Here is a 14,185-nt window from a genome sequence, read left to right as displayed (position 1 = left end):
ACCCAGCAACGCCTGAAAGACAAGGATTCTGAGATCACAAGGAGACGGCAATCTTGTGATTTAGGAACAGGAAAACAGGGACAACACTAACAGACTTAAAATCAGCAAAACCTTTAAAAGGAAATGCATTATTGCTCCACAAAGAACCGCAAAGAAAGAAGAAAACAGTGGTCACTGAGGTCTAATGTGTATTAAGTAAGTCCCATAGATCCACTTTATTTGGCACTACATTGCATCTATTTTGTAACTACAAAGTGACTTCTATAAATCAAGTTGACTCATGAACAAAACAGGATCTCTTGGTTTTCTTCTTTTTATTAAGAGGCATAAACAATGAATTACTGCAAACTGAAATCCTGTAATACACCTTAATATCCCTGTCATGTAAAACATATAAAAAAACACATTTAAAGTGAATTGAATATTTTCATTAAATAGACATGTAAAAACTACAAATATTTTACTTTATAATTTGACCCTGTTTCTCTATTATTAGTGCTGTCCGTTCATTCAGAAGGAACTCTCTGTCTTCGTGACATCTTGGGCTTTTCCATTAGAGTCAGGCTTAATGGACAGAATCAGCTCCATTTCCTGGCCAAGGGAGGGGTTGGGCATTTTGTTAATCTTAGCAAAGCTCTGGCTGATGTCCATAAATGTTTTATTTTTGGTTTCAGGGAGGACGACATAGAGGTAGATGGATCCCAAGGTGCACACCCCCACAAACACCAGGAAGGCAAAGTCCTGCAGCAAATCCTGCACAGACAGAAAGCACACAGGAATTAGACATTAAACAGATTCAATCAAAGTTATGTTTTTCATTTCATGACAATGCACGTTGTTTATAAGATCACTGATCACCTGCAGTTCATTTTTCTTAATCAAATATGATGCCAAGTTGAGTTTAAGTTTGATTTTATTTTCCTCTTTCTGCACTGAAACCATTTGGTGATTTTTGTTCTGCTGCTCACAGGGCCAAATTCTACCATTTTTCAGCTTTTCCTAAACTCTTGCCAGTTCCAGAGAGACGTCATCTGTGGCATCTGTTTTGTCATCTGTGTGTATCCTACTGAGGACAGCGCAACATCCCCATAATTTTCCACTCGAAAGATCCCACAAGCTTGTGTACGAGCATAACTCACATTTACAGCTCAGACTTTTTGAACAATATATGCATGCACGTATGTTTGTGTTAAAGTCCCCACAGTGTAAAAGCTAACCTTGTCCAGTGCGTTATGCCAATAATAGAGATTAGTGACAGATTTAAAAATACACCCTGACTGATTACCCAGAGGGAGATTTAGATATGGAGAGAGGGTTTTGTGTGTGTGTGTGTGTGTGTGTGTGTGTGTGTGTGTGTGTGTGTGTGTGTGTGTGTGTGTGTGTGTGTGTGTGTGTGTGTGTGTGTGTGTGTGTGTGTGTGTGTGTGTGTGTGTGTGTGTGTGAGAGAGAGAGAGAGAGAGAGAGAGAGAGAGAGAGAGAGAGGAGAGAGAGAGGAGAGAGAGAGGAGAGAGAGAGAGAGAGAGAGAGAGGGAAGGGAGAGATTTTGTGTGGGTCAGAGAAACTTGACTGACCCTCACCAGTGTGCCATCGAGCTATAATCCCCTGCTCATGAGAGGACAGACCTCAAATGCAGCACTATGCACCTGGTATTAGAAGTTCAGTGTCCAAACAACCGTGACCTCAATGAAGAACTATTTACCGCTTTGATTTCAGCACTTATATCACAACCGCTCTTAGACTCCATCACTGTTTTCCTCTGTTGAGCGTATTTCATAACAGCACCAAAAACAGAGTATCGTGCAAAGGCCCTGACCTAGTTACCAAGTCGCTTCTGTGACATAACGTTTAAGCACAAAGTTAGCCAGTTCTTCAGAAAACACCGCCTTTCTCTCTCTGTTGTCAGAAATAGTGAGTCATAGTACGAACATTAATTTTCTGCGTACACTCTGTTATGGTGGTGGCTCAGCTGCGTTCACTTTGGTGCTTATACAAGCAATTAAGCGAACACACAAAGACCAATCAGTTGCAGCATACAAATGCACGATGCAGGTTTGCATGTTTCATGCTTAGAATGCATGCCGGACCAAGAGTGACATGACATGAAGAGAGGAGTTGGCTCTTCCTGTGATGGGAAACCCCGAGTGGGGGTGGGACAGGATTAAAAAGGACAAGACAGAACAGTGTATTACCAGATGGAGTGGGACAGAATGGAGAAAGGCTGGAACAAAATAGGAGTGGATAGGATGGGATAGTGTAATTTTCTGCCTTCTGTTATTCAAGAAGTCATGCATGAACATTTGTGCTACTAGCTTCTATGAGCTGCAAGCTATTTTTATTTAACAGATAGTCTTAGCTCAAAACAATGCTTTCTTGTTCGTCTGTTCACAACTCATAACACACTTAAGGCTATACTGCCAACTAGTGGATACTTGATAGTACTACTATCATTACATCTCCCTTCCAAAGTTTTAAACAATACATATTTTATAACATCTTGTTTTCAAACTCATTCCGTTTTCTTTGTTTTACAACTTCATATTTTCTTTCTTTCTTTTTTAACATTTGCAAAGTGCAAAATTCGCGTACCTATAACCAAAATGCGTAACAAATAACAAGGTACCTTACTTTTAGCTCACAAACAAACATTTTCAATAAGTCTGTCAGGTGGTTTTCTGGCTCTTGCAGATTTTCTGAGACGTTCAGTCATTTGAGAAGTTGTCTGAGGTTCCGTTTGGTGTGCAACTGGTGTATCATTTTGTTTTTCAGGTTCAGCCTCTGCAGAATGTTTGTCAGTGTCCTCTTGAGTCTTTAACAGACTGCTCCTGTTTCTCCTCACTTTTTGTCCATCCTCGGTTTCCACAATGTAAGATCTTGGTCCAACTTCACTGAGTACAGTTGCTTTTCTGTCCCAGCAATCAGGTCCTTCGATCCTTACAGTGTCCTTTTCACAAAGAGGTTCCAGATGTTTTGTAGCTCTGTCATATGTCATTTTCTGTTTGAGTTTGAGCCTCTTTTTGTTGTCCATCCAGATGTTGTTACGTCCTTGTTGTACTTGTGGAAGTGTGGTGTGGAGTTTACAACACATGAGTAGCTCAGCAGGTGATGCTCCACACTCCAGAGGTGCAGCTCTGTAACTTAGTAAAGCAAGGTAAGGGTCAGTCTTACCATCTTTGGCTTTCTTCAGCAGTCTCTTGACGATTCGTGTTCCCTTTTCAGCCTGACCATTTGCTTGTGGGTACAAAGGGCTTGATGTAATGTGCTTGAATCCATATTGCCTTGCAAACTCCTTAAACTCTCCACAGACATATTGTGGGCCGTTGTCACTCATGACACACTGTGGGATTCTGTGTCTCGCAAAGACTCCTTTCATGTGCACAATAACAGACTGTGCAGTGGTGCTGGAGAGTTGGGCAATCTCAGGATAGTTAGAGTAATAGTCTATGACAAGAAGATAGTCTTTGCCATGCAACTGAAATAAATCTGTGCCCACCTTTTGCCAGGGTGTTGAAGGAAGGTCGGCTGCCAGCGTTGGCTCTTTGACTTGTTTGTAGTGATGTTTTTGGCAAACTTGGCATTTTTGAATCACTTTCTCTATGTCCTTGTTAATGCCTGGCCAGTAGATGGCTTCTTGTGCTCTTCTCTTACATTTCTGTACCCCCAGGTGTCCTTCATGAAGGCGTTGAAGAATGTCTTTGTGCATAGTTTGTGGAATAAAAATCCTGTCCTTTCTCAGCAGTATGACATTGGATATGCAATACTCTGCCCGCACAGGGAAAAACTGTGGGCAGATTCCTTTTGTCCAGCCATAGTTCATACATTGTGTGACTTCGTTCAGTACAGGGTCCATTGCTGTCTCTTTGATGATCTGTTGCAGCATAGTGTCTGTTGCAAGCAGTGAGGCTGTAATCATGTTGATGTGAGCCTCAGCCTCCTCTGTTGTGATGCACTCAGTCTCACTGTCAGGTACTGGTGCTCGGGAAAGCTTGTCAGCAAGCACTATGTATTTTCCAGGTGTGTATATCAGATCAAAATCATAGCGCTGCAATGTCATCATCATGCGTTGGATTCTGGGCGACATGTCGTTGAGATTCTTTTTTCGAATTGAAATAAGTGGTTTATGATCAGTCTCTGCTGTGAATGTGGACAGTCCATAAATATAAGTGTGAAACTTCCCACACCCAAACACTGTAGGCCCAGTGACTCCTTTTCAATCTGAGCATAGCGTTTCTCAGTCTCTGTCATTGACCTCGATGCATAGGCTACAGGTTGCCATGTTCCTTTGTTCATTTGTAGCAGTACGGCACCTAGCCCATCTTTTGATGCATCGGTGGAGATTTTGGTTGCTTTTGTTGAATCAAAGTAGGTAAGGACTAGCTTGGAAAATCCAAACTGAATCTCCATGTAATCTCCTATCTCCATGTTAGGAGATACAGGAGAGTCAGTTTGGCATTGTGTGAATTGAATCGCGTTTCCCTCCCGGTACAGTTTGGTACGACCAATCATAGCACAGGAGGCGGGAGTTAATGCTGCGTCATCTTCAGCGCCTGGATTACCCATAAAGATGATGCCGGAGGAGGAGGAGGGGGGCCACCGCCGTAAAACAAGAAGGACAGAGAGAGAGAGAGGAGGGGGGCCAAAGCGAATCTTTTTGTGGTCTCTTGGCGTTTTGGATGGCGTTAGTCGTTGCCTCTTTTCACTTGACGTTTCCGACGATGAGGAGGCAGTGGATGGCTCGTTACTTTCGGCTTCTTGCCATTGTTTGTACAGAGGAAAATCCCGTTCCAAACGTGTGAGTAAATTTAAGCAACTTTTACACATACGCACCGACTTGGTTTGGCTCCGATTTAAAGTTACTCCTAACACCGCTAATCGTTCGAAAGGAGTCTTTTGTTGCGTAGCCTTTTCAAAAATAAGTGTTGTACTTGAGAGTACCCCATGTATTCGCAGATTTTTGTGACAAAACGGCAGTAGTCATTCACCGCGACGCTTTCTCGGCTGCATACCATTGTTGTTTGGACTACATGGACTTCAAGGTCGATTTGCTTGTGCGTCACATCCGTGTTACGCTGATTGGTTCTTTCTCGTTCAAGCTGCATTCGTTAGCCCCTCCTTTTTGAAATCGCCTCGTATCATCGCAATGCCAGACTGCCTTTATCTGTATTTATATTAATACATAAATAAAGTCAGTCTGGATTTTCCAGGCAAGGTAAGGACTGGTTCAGCTGTAACAGTTCTCTTTAATTCTTTCCATTCTTTTTCATGTTTTGTAGTCCACTCGAAAGCTACGTTGTGATGCAGCAGCTCTCTTAGGCACTTTGTCCTTGAGGAGAGGTTGGGAATGAACTTGCCCAGAAAGTTTATCATCCCCATTGCTCGCAGAACTCCTTTTTTATCAGTTGGAGCTGGCATGTCCAGTATGGCTTGCACTTTGGTTTTGTCTGGGATCACCCCGTTTGCTGTGAGCTTGTCTCCCAGGAACGTCAATTCTGTAACACCAAACAGACATTTCTCTCTTTTTAGTTTTAGTCCGTACTTTTTCACTCTTTGTAACAGCTTCTCAAGTCTCTCATCATGTTGTTGTTTTGTGTTTCCCCAGACTACTAAGTCATCAATGTAAACATGTGTTCCTTCCAAACCTTCTATGATCGACTCCATAGCTCTGTAAAAGATCTCCGGTGCTGACTTGATGCCAAATGGGAGCCTCAGAAAACAGTAACATCCAAATGGTGTGTTGAAGGTTGTGTACCTGCTGCTTTCTGGGTCCAGTTTCAGCTGCCAAAATCCATGCGAGGCATCTAATTTGCTGAAGTACTTTGCACCTGCCATGTCACTCAGGATCTCTTCACGCTTAGGAATTTGATAATGTTCTCTTTTTATGTTTTCATTCAGATCTTTAGGATCTAGGCAGACATGTAACTCAGGGGAATTTCTCTTTTTAACACGTGATGGAATTAACCCAGTTTGTGGGCTCTTCTACTCTCTCAATGACTCCCATCTGTGTCATTCTGTTTAGTTCTTTTTTTAATCCAGCTTTGAGAGGTGCTGGTACTCTTCTTGGGGCATGCACTACAGGTTTAGCATCTTCCTTGAGCTGTATTTTGTAAGTGTAAGGCAGCGTACCATGTCCTTTAAAGACAGAAGTGTATTTGTTTACTATACTTGTGCTACCTTCACTTTGAGACAGTCTTTTGTTTGAATTGTCCATTTTGACATTGTCACTGTTGATTTGATAGATTCTTTTCACCAATCCAAGGTCCAGATGCCTCATCTCCCAGGATTGACTCATGTCCACTTGGCACTATTGTGAACATCAAGTTGTGCTGTTTTCCTTTAGCTGTCACTTTCAGTCTACAACCTCCCAGAGTTTTTATTGGCTGATTGTTGTACGCTTTTAATGACATGGCCTTGTCTGTGATTCTTTTTGGTTTCTCAGAAAGTGCTTTCACATCATTTTCATTGATTAGGTTTGCTTTGGCTCCGGTGTCGATTTTCAAGGTTACTATTGTCCCATTGACCATCAAAGGTGCTGCCCATTTGTCTTCTTTTACTGTTCTTATAGCACATTCTGTGTCTCTTGTGTTTTGGGGCTGCTCATAGTTTTCCTCACCAGACACCATTTTGATGAAAACTGTCTCACTTAAATCATCACTGTCATCTGTGTCATCCTGCACAGTGTGTACTTTTTTCCTAGTGTGGCACATTTTTGCATAGTGATTTTGTTTTTTACACTTTGCACATGTTCTCCCAAATGCAGGGCATTGTTTCGGCATGTGCATTTTACCACACTTTTTGCAATTAAACTGTGTTTGATCATTGTCTCTGCTTTTGTCTTTTTGCTTGAACTTGAACCGTGGTTTTCCTTTCATTGCCACTGCTTTCACGGACTCATTTTCTTCTTCACATGGCGCCGCTTTAAATGTAAGTGCGTGTTGCTTTGCTATCTCATTAGCTTGGCACGCTTTTATTGCACTTTCCAATGTCAGATCCACTTCTCTCAACAGCTTTTCTCTAAGCTTCTTTTTATTAGTCCCAAATACAATCTGATCCCTTATTATTGAGTTTTTGAGATCACCAAAGTTACAGGACTGAGCTTTTATTTTGAGCTCGGTGAGAAAATTATCAAATGACTCACCAGGCTGTTGGAGCCTTGAACGAAACGCGTATCTCTCATACGTTTAATTCTTTTTTAGCAAGAAGACAGTGTTCGTCAAATTTCTGTAGGACCTTTTCAAACTTGTCTTTATCCTCTGGTGCATCATATACAAACGTGTTGAAAACTTCAATAGCCTCCGCTCTGGCGATGGTTAGCAAAAGGGCTATTTTTCTTGTTTCCGCTCGACTATCCACTCCTATGGCGGCTAGGTAGAGCTGAAATTGTTGCTTGAAGGTCCGCCAGTTAGCGTCCACATTACCCGTCATTTTCTGCGGAGTTGGTGGCTTTATGGCATCCATCTTGCTTCAGTTTCTTTTCTTTCTCGACCCGCGACCTGGTGCCATGTAATGTTCTGCCTTCTGTTATTCAAGAAGTCATGCATGAACATTTGTGCTGCTAGCTTCTATGAGCTGCAAGCTATTTTTATTTAACAGATAACAACGTAGTCTCAGCTCAAAACAATGCATTCTTGTTCGTCTGTTCACAACTCATAACACACTTAAGGCTATACTGCCAACTACTGGATACTTGATAGTACTACTATCATTATAGATAGGTCAGTGAAGAATGGGGAGAGCAAAAAACAAGACAATTTAGCAGGATAGCACAGGATCGGACGAAACAGTGCAGAGAGGTAGTCTATTAAAGCAGAATGACACAAAACATCAAACAGACTTGGCCAGTGCAGGACCGGATAAGAAAGGACTGGATCCAACAGTCTAGGACAATCAAATGTAGGAAAGTGATAAGGTGACAGAATAGGACAGAACAACACATTGTAACACACAGTGTGAACAGCAACCAAGACAAGGTGGGATGAGACAAGACAGAACTGGAAAGGACTGAAACAAACCCAACACATGGGCCAGGAGAAGAGAGAACACAACAGGAAAGGACTGCATTGGATGGGACAGAACAAAGAGCTCTCAGAAGTAAAAGGACAAGACAGAATACCTCAGGATAGGACGATCTTACATAAGATGGAACAGTTACAGACAGAACAGCACAGAATTTGACAATTTAAGATGGCACAAAACAAGGCAAATAGACATAGGACAGGTCTGTGCAGGATGGGATAGGACAGAGAATAAAGTGATGGGACAGGATGGATGAGACTGAAAAGGACAGAAAAGTATGGATTGAGTAAAAAAAACGTACAGTCTGTAACAGGATACTGCAAGACAAATGGAACAGAAAAGGCGAGTAAAAGACAGGACATAACAGAACCGGACAGAAAGGGACATTCTGATACAGAATACTACAAGACAAAGGAGAAAGGAGATGGACTGGCCTGTGAAGGAAGCAACAGGACAGTGAATGTCTGGTTAATGTGGGATTAGACAGAATAGGACAGAGAAGTGTAGGTTGGAACATCCTTCGACAGAATAGCATAATTCAGTCACAAAAGAGGGCAAAATGCAAAGAACAGAACAGGATTGGACAGAACATTGCAGGACAAGACAAGAGGGGACAGTCGAGGCCAAAATTGTGCATGATGAGCCCAATGCAACTGTCCAGAAGGGGACAGTACGAGAAACAGGTGATGGGATGGGACAGAATAGTGTTGAACAGAAAGCATAAGATGGATCAGTGGTAGATAGGATGGGGCAGGATGGGAGCAGATGGCACAGAACAGACCAGAGGACTGTAAAAAAGGACAGAATGAGAGAGGACATTCGACTTAGAACGGGCAAAACTGGAAAGAGCAGAACAGTACGAAAGGGAACAGAAGAGGGGTAAAGGAGAGCAGAATGCTTGAAAGTTGACTGTAGATGTGATGGCAACATTAACAAAACGTCCTGGTCCAGTGAGAGACCATGAAATGTACCGACACGGTCACCTGTTCTGGGGCAACGGTGACTCATCACTGGAGGTAGGAGGGTGAGCGGTGTGTTATTGAGGGATTATTTGCATGTGTGGGGACTTTTATAGATTGTTTTCCCAACGGAAGACATGCCCAAGGACAGTGCATGTGATGCATTAAACACTGAGATGTACATAAGCTCAGACTGCAAATGTCCTGTCACTGGGCTGTTAGTGATTTTATGGATTCCTATATATCAATGTTGTCACATTGTAAGCATGACAACAGGAAGACAAACAATCGTTCAGCCACACTGATATGGATCACAGCTACAATAATCCTCAATCATTGCAAAGGCATGCCCAAATGCATACAAACTCACTGTACACTAATGAATATGATTCAGTGTGATTGATCATTAGTCTTTAGAGATGTCACAGACAAATGGAGCTGGTCATTATTGCTCTGTTTTCATAGTGTCAATAAATCCTCTGAATATTCGCTGCAATTTTCTTTCCAATACATACATTTCATATTACTGTCTTGTAAAAAATGACTGAATGTAATTTATAGGATTAAAGGAAATAGGTCTTTTTTCTAATTTTGAATTGTCTTTACCCACAATGGAAATGTTAATACTTATTTGGAAAGTTAAGGATTTGGAGATAGTTGGTGGGTTGTCATTTTATAGCAATAAACTTTTGGGAAACAGAATGAAAACAGTCAAAACTCAGCTGAAATGGAAAACCATTTAGTTGCAGCTGTTCTGGAGCTTTTGATCAAAACATTCAATAATTCTCAGCAGATGCCCAGCTCATTTTAATAGACTCTGAAGATCTCATCTATGCTGACAGAAAAGATAAATGTCATTTGTAAATCATTGTGTGCTCCAATCATAAGCCCCAAAACAGACTCTTTGGCAGAACTTGTGAGAAAAGTAATCTTTTTTTAATGAGAACAAGGAATGCTATGAGAAGACTCACGTGCATGCCCACATTACTCGTTTTTTTTTTTTTTTATCAGTCTTGATGATTCTATAAACCATTCCTGTCAATTTATGGGGTTTGAACTCGGCTGGATTATAAAGTTGAGTGAACTCCAATTAAGCACTGTAGAATCAGTCGTGACATGTAAAGTGCCACCAGGTCAGCATGTTTACTTCAGTAGTGTAGTGTTAGTGTTCTTATTGCATTCACTAGAATGTGTACAACAATCCTCTCTTTCTATTATTTCCAGTCTATTTCTTCCGAATGTGCATTTGTGCCTGGAGAATGAAACAGTGAGACACAATAAAAGTAAGAAAAGGTCAGGTTAAATAAGAGATCTCAGTGGAAACTCTAAAAAAAGGTGGAGGCTGCAGAATGTGTGTGGACTGAGAAATAAAACTGAAGGTGTGTGGTATTCAGCATGATGCCATGACTTCACAATCTGCCTGAACAATAGTTAAATGAGGTCAGCTGTTCCACTGCTGCTAAAAAACATTTGGGGATTTTCTCCTGGGAGAGATGTAAGAGGTTGCTGTGCCATGAAATAATGTTGTGTTGTATTTAATCCAGGAGTACTCCAACACGAGCAAAAAACAAAACAAACTGAAACTAACAACATTAAAATGAACCCAGCTGAAGTGAATATGGTGGTCTTGCTTGACTTTAGTTTGCTTTAATTCACTTACCTGAAATAATAATTGGTCCTTTCAAAACACTGATAAAGGGCAAACAGAGCAAACTCTTTTAAAGCGAGACACTGGGATTCTCATCCAGCCCTAGAGTGAGCACTGTCTGGCCAGAATTCACAGATAAAGACATTAGTCAAATCTCCAAAGAGGGAGGTAATAAACCACTTTATCAGTCTGAGTTCTACTCAAAATATTCATGTGAGAAGCTCAGAGGGAGGGTGACCTTCAAATGATTCACCAACAAAACAAATACAAATCAGCAAACTAACTAAAAAATGAGAAAAAGCAACAACAAAGTAATTCAAAATTACCCTTGAGACACAAAACAAGCACAAAATGACAAAACAGAACTACAAATTCACTAAACGGCAACAAAATTAATACATGAAATGAGCAAAAAGTAAAAAAAAAAAATGCCACAAAGTGTGACGTACAACTAGATAGAGGCCCAGTAGACAATACAGAAAACAAACACTGAGAAAAAGAAAACAACTACAAAGACACAAAATGGCTACGAACCCGTCAAGATTTTCTACAAAGGTTAAAAAAAAACAGCGACATTTTGCATAACTGCGCTCACAGGCCTATTGATTAATCTGCAGCTATTCACAAATTAAATTTTTTAATAAAATACTCTGAGCCATTTTATTTATTCAAAGGTTTCTGGACCCAGCACACAGAAGCCCAGTGACACCTCAGCAGTGGTCTGTTGTGGAGGTAAAGGGATGTGACAGTGCAGCGGTGCGTCATCTGCACAGGGGTCAGAGCATGTTTCAGGTGCCAGTCAGGAACCAGCGAGTCACTGCGGTGATCTGGATGCCTGGTGTGCCTGCGAGTGAGTGGACCCAGCAAAACACAACCAACAAAACCAACTCTGCAATATTCGAGGCACTGGCCGGCTAAAAATAACCTTCTGTCACTTTACGTCTCTCACACTTTCACAGCTTCCTCGCCTCGGCCAGCCTTATCTGCAGCGCTCTTCTCTTCTCTCCATAAATCCATTTATGCAGGTCCTCTGTGGCGTTGCTTCCTCTTTGCTGTTTAACGCTATCATGTGTCTAATTACATATTCAGCTCTAGATCTACTTGTCCTTCCACTTAGTGGCATCCGTTGCCAACAGTCTCACTGAATGAAGAAGCTATTTTATCACCACATCTCATCTCTCCTCTCTCAGACTTCCTACTGGGTGGTAGCATGTATACACTCACCAGCCACTTTGTTAGGTACACCTGTTCATTTGCCTGTCACAAACTGCAAAAACTGCACAGGAGTGGCCCAAGGAGCAAAAAAGAGCTGAGGTGTTCACCTGGGTTCCACACTCTCTGGATCCAAATCTTATTGAACATCCGTGGGGTGCGCCAGAATAAGCATGATCTAGGTAGGACCCAAAGAATTCACTGCCACCATCCCAGTGCAACAGGACATCCCCAGAGGTCCTGTCTTCATGCCCCACTGGGTGTGGGAGTTTTAGCAGCATAAACGGGACCGACACTATATTAAGCAGGTGGTCATAATGTTATGCCTGATCGGTGTATGCATTCACTTGTTCAGTGACTGTAAACGTGCATAGTTATGATAGGTTTCCCGCATATCATCTGACAATGCCCTAGATGAGGATACACGTACTGGTGTAGATCAGACACCTTCCTGGCTACACAGCAGGCCTCTTCTAATCATCTCGACAGCTTTTAAGATTACATACAATACACACCTTACATCACTCTCGCATGCTGAGAGCAGTAGAGCTCAAAGTATTTACATAAATGACTTCTGTGATATAGTTTTTCTAACCATTGGCAGCAAATCTGTCTGATCTGCAGCGTGAAAGAGAAGTACGTACAAAAGAGCAAGCAAAGGCTATGGAGATGGCAGCAAGAAAAAGTGACAAAACACTTGAAAAGGCACCCTAAAATATTTGGTCATCCTTGGTCAACATCACAGTATTTATGGGCTTTTTCAAGATTAAATAATTTCAGTTACAAACAGGATATAATAGCATGATTTTTAACAGAGAAATTACAAAGAACCAAACTGTAAATAAATAACAAAATGGTAAATAAGTTGTGATAGTTTAAGAGGAAGGTTCAAACACAGGAAACAGGCAAGGGTTAAAAAAAAAAAGAAGAACTTTAATATCAGGCTTTAAGATATAAATGCAAAGATAGTCAAAGAAACACAGTACAGACACAGACTAGATAGAAAGGCAAAATGCAGGAACAGTGGGGGAAAAACAACAAGCAGGCAAAAGATTCAGAAAAAAAACATAACACAAAAAAATAGCTAGAATAGAAAGCTTAACTGCAAAGACGGTCTAGCAATTGACAAAGGAAGACAGAAGTAGATACACAAGAGAAAGTGCTGGAGGTAAGAAGAAATGTGTGAAACTAATGAGGGCAGAATAGGCAGAAATGATGCTGGGAAAAAACATACAGACAAGAAGCAACAGTGACAAACAAGCAAATTAATAAAAAAATAACTGCATGAGTTCTTATCAAAATCCCAAACATGACAGAAGGATACACAAGGATGTTGGTATGCATTCTAAAGTAGCTTCATGTCTGTTTATATATATATGTGTGTGTGTGTGTGTGTGTGTGTGTGTGTGTGTGTGTGTGTGTGTGTGTGTGTGTGTGTGTGTGTGTGTGTGTGTGTGTGTGTGTGTGTGTGTGTGTGTGTGTGTGTAATAATTTTCAGCCAAACTGGCAGCGTGACTCTGGTCCAAACTGAAATATTATAGCAACTATTGCATGAATTTTTGGCACAAAGAGAAATATCTTTATTACTGTATGATGATCACTTACAGGTTTTCTACAGACATTCAAAGCTCCCAGAGTTTTTAAGTTGTAATCACTTTGGGGACACTTTAACTTCTCTTTGAGAACTTTCGCCACAGAAAAAAAATTAAAAACCTGCAAAACTAATCACTTTCCTTTCAGCTCAACTGTACTTTGGGTTTATGTAATTAGCACCTATAGCATGGTGACAGGAAAAACTGACAGTGAACATTTTTACTTGATAAACATTTTAGCAGCAATTGACACTTTTCCCAAATTAAAGCATCATTGTGCTCAGAGTGGTTAGCATGGCTTCATACTCCTATTTTACCCTGAAGTCCTAACAACAATGCATAATTCAATTCCAAAATCTTAACACTTTTGAAAAATTCTTTGAAATAGTTTAAATACTGTGTTGATTACATGAATCTACAGTCTTCCTTTTCTCATTTTACAGCCCCATGACAGCTATTATTGACCGTGACACTGACAGAAATGTGCATCACATCTCCCCCTGGTTCTGCATGTCAGTGTTTCCATCAGATACAAACACTACAGAATGTTTTCAAAGGAACATTGTTTGACAGGCCAAGCAGTGCTCAAAGCAAGAAAAGATCCTGCAGAAGTAACAACGTCTTCCTCTAAGAAACCACCATCTGCAGGTTTGATATGCCCTTTTCAGCTATTTTAGTTATCAGTTCACTCTTTGCCTCCAACACATGACACTCTGGTGCAGCTGACTGAATTGACAAAATTAGTTTTATCTGGAGGGGCCGCG

General features: G+C 41.1%; 1 protein-coding gene across 2 annotated transcripts in view; it reads right to left on the bottom strand.

Annotated features, from left to right (window-relative positions):
- Positions 1 to 295: 295 nt before the first annotated feature.
- slc2a9l2 (solute carrier family 2 member 9, like 2) overlaps positions 296 to 14,185 on the bottom strand; it is a 120,275-nt gene continuing 106,385 nt past the window's right edge. For both annotated transcript variants that reach the window (XM_051948363.1, XM_051948362.1), the window contains exon 13: positions 296 to 753. In XM_051948363.1, coding sequence (XP_051804323.1) covers positions 511 to 753 — 243 coding nt within the window. In that variant the 3' untranslated portion in view covers positions 296 to 510. The remainder of the gene's footprint in view (positions 754 to 14,185) is intronic.

This window comes from Acanthochromis polyacanthus, chromosome 5 (genome assembly GCF_021347895.1).
Source record: "Acanthochromis polyacanthus isolate Apoly-LR-REF ecotype Palm Island chromosome 5, KAUST_Apoly_ChrSc, whole genome shotgun sequence".
In the NCBI taxonomy this organism is placed as follows: Eukaryota; Metazoa; Chordata; class Actinopteri; family Pomacentridae; genus Acanthochromis; species Acanthochromis polyacanthus.
This window is presented reverse-complemented; position numbering and strand designations above follow the sequence as displayed.